This window comes from Cryptotermes secundus, unplaced genomic scaffold, assembly GCF_002891405.2.
Source record: "Cryptotermes secundus unplaced genomic scaffold, Csec_1.0 scaffold526, whole genome shotgun sequence".
Classification (NCBI taxonomy): Eukaryota; Metazoa; Arthropoda; class Insecta; order Blattodea; family Kalotermitidae; genus Cryptotermes; species Cryptotermes secundus.
The window spans coordinates 545,712-551,711 of record NW_019721013.1 but is presented as its reverse complement, the minus strand read 5'-3'; the positions used below and the strand labels follow the sequence as shown (position 1 = coordinate 551,711).

At 39.0% G+C, this 6,000-nt stretch overlaps 1 protein-coding gene across 1 annotated transcript in view; it reads right to left on the bottom strand.

Moving 5' to 3' along the window:
* Nucleotides 1–2,909, bottom strand: part of LOC111875276 (serine/threonine-protein kinase Chk2) — an 11,988-nt gene extending 9,079 nt beyond the window's left edge. Inside the window, exons 1-2 of the mRNA XM_023871385.2 lie at nt 2,663–2,909; nt 1,207–1,461 (exon numbers count right to left, since the gene is read on the bottom strand). Coding sequence (XP_023727153.1) covers nt 1,207–1,461; nt 2,663–2,786 — 379 coding nt within the window. The 5' untranslated portion in view covers nt 2,787–2,909. The remainder of the gene's footprint in view (nt 1–1,206; nt 1,462–2,662) is intronic.
* Nucleotides 2,910–6,000: the final 3,091 nt, after the last annotated feature.

Here is a 6,000-nt window from a genome sequence, read left to right as displayed (position 1 = left end):
CGGATAGAAGTGACAAGAAGACGAGGAAGAAGACGTAAGAAGATGCTGGATGACCTTGGGGACAGAAGAGGATACTGTCATTTGAAGGAGAAAGCTCTAGATCGCATTAAGTGGAGGAATTGTTTTGAAAGAGACTGTGGACCTGTCGTCTTGACAGATTACTGATGATGATGATGATGATGATTCAGAGTAAACTTCTGGTTAACAGAGTTTTCTGGACCATCCAGTGCTGGGTATTGCAGCTTTTACTGTAACATGAAAATGTAAATTTATGAATGTTCCTTTTAAGCAAAATTACATTTTGTTGTTCTTTTGTGATGGAAGTACGCCTTTATTCTGATGCTTGTCTTAGGCACATACATATCTGCTTTACATTTCACAATTTAACTGCTCACTGGTGACAGGTGGGGCACTATGCTACAAGCTAGAAGATCGTGGGTTTGAGTCCCAACTAGGTGGATTTATTTCAATTGACCTAATCCTTCCAGCCGCACTGTGGCTCTGGGGTTGACTTGGCCTCTAACAGAAATGAGTATCAGGAATCTTCCTGGGGTTAAGGGCAGCTGGCGCGTAAGGCTGACAACCTCACCAGCATCTGTCAGCCAAGTGTCTAGAAAATGTGAGAACCTCGACATCTCACAACTCTATGGGCCTTCATGGCCTGTTACAGGGAGACCTTTACCTTTATTGGTGACAGGTAAGAACATAAATTTTTCACAAACATTTGCAATCATTCTGGAAGAAATACTGTGGTCTAATGGTCCCCCCCCCTCTCTCACTCGCTCACTGACTCACTCACACACTCTCTTCATAGCCAACTGCAAGTAACTTTAGAAGTTCCCACATTACCACTGCCAACCTTAAAAATTTGTTTAAAAAAAAGCCTGACATTTTCAGAATGGATCCAGAGGTCTAACCCTAAAGTGGGCCCACTGTTGGAGGCGAATTCTGAGGTTAGACTTTGGGATTTACAAATGAACTTGTAAGGCTGGCAGTGCTGACATGACAGTTACTTGTGTCACACGCTAATATGTAAGTACCAAAGAGAACAAAAAGAATAAGAGCTGAAAAGTCAGGAGAAGGGGGTGAAGAAGAGATCTCGGGTTTGTCTGTCTGTGTGCACAACTACAACCAGTTTTGACGTCAATCCATGGGTTACATGCTTCCATCACCAGTTAAGCTTCCTGTCATTAAAATATAACGTACCTTTAAAGTGAGGCCATGCCAGTGAAATCTGATCATTGTTTTTCAGTATTCTCCTATTGCCTTTTCCAATTTTTTCACTGTTCACATATGTCCCATTGGAACTGTAATCTTCCAAGTAGACTTCTGGTGTAACTTTTATAATTTTACAGTGTCTCTTGCTAATGGTTTGCAGTACATCCTCTTTGACTTCTAAATATGAGATTGTAATATTACAGTCCTGAGCACGACCAATTGTATACTCATCATCAGATAGATCTATAACAAATTACAATGATATCAGGATCCTGAACTCCAGACTGCATCTTGAGATGATTCAATTCAATTCTGTACAACCCAGATAACGGCTGTATTAGGTAGAGTACCCATGAAGCAAACCTATGTCACGAGTTTGCCCAAGATGACATCCAGACCATCTGACTCTGCTGCCAGGAGCATTAGCTCTCTATGGGAAAGTTTTACAGATGTCAATTCATGTTATTTGTACTAAAAGAATTTGTTTGGAATTTGTTGGATCTGAGTTTCTCACAGCAGTCACTGCTATTGTGAAGCTCAACATTGCGTGACGCCAACACGTTTCAATTCATCTGTATTACACATCCTTCAAATAGGCCGAGCCCTGACAGACCAGCTGTTAATCCTACAATCTATGAAATCTACTATGTACTATGTGTACTATGGTCTGATAAAACTATACAAGCCCTCCCTCAAAATTATTTATCTCATCTTAACAATATACTATTTAAAGTAACAATGAAAGAATATCTGTTGACTCTCACTTTCTATTCTGCTGATGAATTTATTTATGTACAAATTTTTACGTTTATGGAGTCTACATATAAATGCACATAACCTACATGTCTCTTACATTCTTATACATGGGTAGTGAACTGTTCATTGTTATTTTAGGGGTGTAGTGAGACCAAGTCCCTTAATTCTTTCACCTCAAATAGGCTTGTGTTATGGACTTTATGTGTACAGTCATTTACTTCTGCATAGTAATTTGATAACATATTTTGAGAGTGATAAAGTCTTGGATATTTCTAGATACATTACACATATACTTGTTAACTAATTACTAATATGTAATGTAATTTTGTTTCTCATTAGGTCTAATGTGGTCGATTTTGTTCTTGGGATATTTCTGTTACTGTACTTTACTTAATTCATATTTTCTGAATGCTAAATATTTTACTTCATCTTGTTCCACCACCTACTTACCAGAATCTGCTGTTCTTCTACGGTGTATCAAATGAGTATTGAAGTTCTGAAGGTGAGAATATGCAAATATGAATTACGTAATACCAAAGTAAGAACAGACGCAATTATTACATATAACACAACAATCTCGTGTTAAGCTGGTAGGGGCCTCTGTTAATTGTAACTTAAGCAAAAATTCACGTAATGTTAAACTTCAACAACAGCAACAACAACGCACCTCAATGCAAGTATTACTTACCTAAGGATGGGAATTTTTTTTTCGTCGCATACAGTCTTCCCCACACATTTGCATTTTCGTACTCCTGGCTAAATATCTCTTCTCTTGCGTTCTGAGTATCTGGCAAACTCTGACTCCACATCATAATATAGTGTATTAATGTAAACAACAACGCGCTGACTTAACCGCACACCAGGCTCTTATCGCTCTTATCGTATAAACCAACGCTTCTTTCCTTCCGCAACCAACACCACCAACTACCGGTATGTAAGCATATCCACGTGCTATTGGTACGAATCGACTAATCGCAGTTGAATATATCGATTATTTTAATTATCGACCAATTCGACTGCTGTTGGAAAGAAGTTGAATATTCAGTCGGACGGTTAATTTCTGCCACTTTAGTGGTATAGGTAATTGGCTTGCTTCCGACGTGCTTACCTTCTGGACGGCTTGTAGTTTATATAACTAATTTTTGTTGATGCATTTGTCTACCTCCTTTCTCTGTCAATTCAAGGGCTGAGTCATGACCCATTCCGAAACTGATGGAATGGTTTTCGGAGTAGGTCTGAAGTTTGGGATGGAGAAGAAAATCGAGATGAATGTAAGCTGTGTAAAGAAAAAAAGAACTCGAGTGATCAAATAACATTTCCAGTTTACGAGGACAGTGTGTAAAAATATAATTTCCAGAATATCTTATATATGAGCCCGCAGCACCAAAAAGTGCAATTTACAATGTCATGAATATGTTTATGTGACCTTCGCCTAGTTTTACAATATTTTGTAGTAACGAAGGAGAAAAATATAACTCAGTGAGTGTAGCAGTAGATTCGAAAAAACGGTTTACAAGAAATGCTTCGTCGTTTTTCATATCAGTTTCACATCTTCCGGCTAAATGTAACGAACTACACAGTCGATAATCGCTGGTACCCCAACATGCTTTGAAGGTTGTCACGATTGGTGCTGACACCTGTAGACACGAACTAATATAACACTATGTAAGATTTGAGGCTTTCACGGCGGTGACTATGAAGAAAACTGCTTTCTTCTTAATATAACACTCTTCTCTATGACTTATTTGGCCCCAAACTTAAAAAAGTTGAAGTTCTATATGCTCTACTATTTCGGTCACTGCATTAAAATATTTCATTGTAAATTCTCAGATTCCTACCCAATTTGATTTGAAAGATGAAGAGCATATTTTCTTTAGTCATTATCCACATTTCGATTCTAAAGGGTTCTGACGATGGTGTATGACACACAGAATTACTGGAGTTTGGGACTTTTTCAATCGTCCGGAATTTTAAGTAATAGAGGACACGACGTTTCGGAAACTGGATCTGTTTCAGTCAGATTAGCTCTTTCTAGGGGGCCCAATTGAGTAGATGTCTTCCTTTCTTACCTGAAAAAGGAACTATTTTCAGTTGTGAGTGAATCTGTGGACTGTTACGACCACTCATTCAAAACATCGCCATGACGACGGAAAGAATAGAAAGATTGTTGCGACGTGACGATCGCAAACTTCGGAACTGAGTCATCGTGGGTCAGCAAAACAACGGATTTTCGGGTTTTGGTACGTACGAACCTGTTTTTCCTCGGTGTATGGCAGGCCACGAAAGGCAAACAGTCTTCCGTTTATTCTGGATGGAGATATCTGAAGTACTGTATTACGAGTTAGTTTAGACGGATAAAGTTTTGAAAAATTTGTTTTCAAGAAGCATGCCGAATATGTCCGTTCAGTAAAGTAGTGTCCGAGAGCTGTAATCTGAAATATGATAATCCATGTGGACGTTTAATGCACTTATTACGACGGCGGGACTGAAATTAAATGGGACACATCAGCTTTTGGTCTATGCCGATGATGTGAATCTACTGGGTGATAATGTACGTGTAGATACCATAAAGACAAGCACACAAACTTTAATTGACGCTAGTAGGGAGGTTGGTCCAGAAGTAAACCCAGAGAAAACTAACTATATGTTGCGGTCTCGTCACCAAAATGCAGGGCAAAATCATGACATAAAGATAGGAAACAGATGTTTTGAAAGTGTGGCACAGTTCAGATATTTGGGAACAACGATAACAGATCGAAACCTGATTCAGGAGGAAATTAAGAGGCGATTGAACTCGGGTAATGCTTGCTACCATTCAGTCCAGACCCTTTTGTCTTCTCGTCTGCTGTCCAAAAACATAAAAATTAGAATATACAAAACTATAATTTTGCCTGTGGTTCTGTATGGGTGTGAAACTTGGTCTCTGACATTAAGGGAGGAACATAGACTGAGAGTGCTTGAGAACATGGTGTTGAGGAGAATATTTGGACCGAAGAGAGATGAAGTGACAGGAGGCTGGAGAAAACTGCATAATGAGGAGCTTCATAACTTGTACTCTTCTCCAAGTATAATTAGAATGATCAAGTCAAGGAGGATGAGGTGGGCAGGTCATGTAGCACGAATGGGGGAGACGAGGAATGCGTATAGGATATTGGTGGGAAAGCCAGAAGGAAAGAGACCACAGGAAAGACCAAGGCGTAGGTGGTTGGACAGTATTAGAATGGATCTTAGAGAGATAGGATGGGATGGTATGGATTGGATTGATCTGGCTCAGGGTAGGGACCAGTGGAGGGCTCTTGTGAACATGGTGATGAACATTCGGGTTCCATACAACTCTGGGATGTCCTTGAGTAGTTGCACAATTGTCGGCTTCTCAAGAATGGTTCGACTCCATGAGTCAGTGACTATGACGGTAACATATATGGTTTCATCAAGGTCATAAGACATAAGATAATAAATTCTATCCTTTTATGTCATCTGTTAACTTCAAGTACGTTCAGTACATATTTCGCTTGCGGACTAAAACTACGGAGTTTGTTCTGTCAGTAACAAAGTCATATGTTTGGCTGAGAAGTTATTGTGCTGCCCTTAAACATGTCTCTAGTACTAGGAAACAAATAGACAACTGTATTAGATATAACTTCAGTTCCCATTTGGTAGTGTCGTCAGTCTCGAGGTCTACGAAATGTACACTTGCGTAAGACGTAACCTCTTTATGAAGACTGTCAAGAAATTATTCGCTCATGCTTCGTTGCTGTATTGATCATATTTATGTAACGTATACACACATACACACAGTCTCGCCCCCTCTCTGACTCATTCTATCCCACAACATTTCGTAATTAGTGAGACAGATCTTACACGCTGTTTTAGATTGTGAATTATGTTACCGTCTGAACATACAAGAATTGAGCTATCATTTATTATAATAAACATCTAAACTTTAGTCTTTGTACTAGAGCTATAACATTTTATTCCGAATTGTATTCGTAATTTTAAAGAAAAAGGTGGCTCTCACTTAATTAG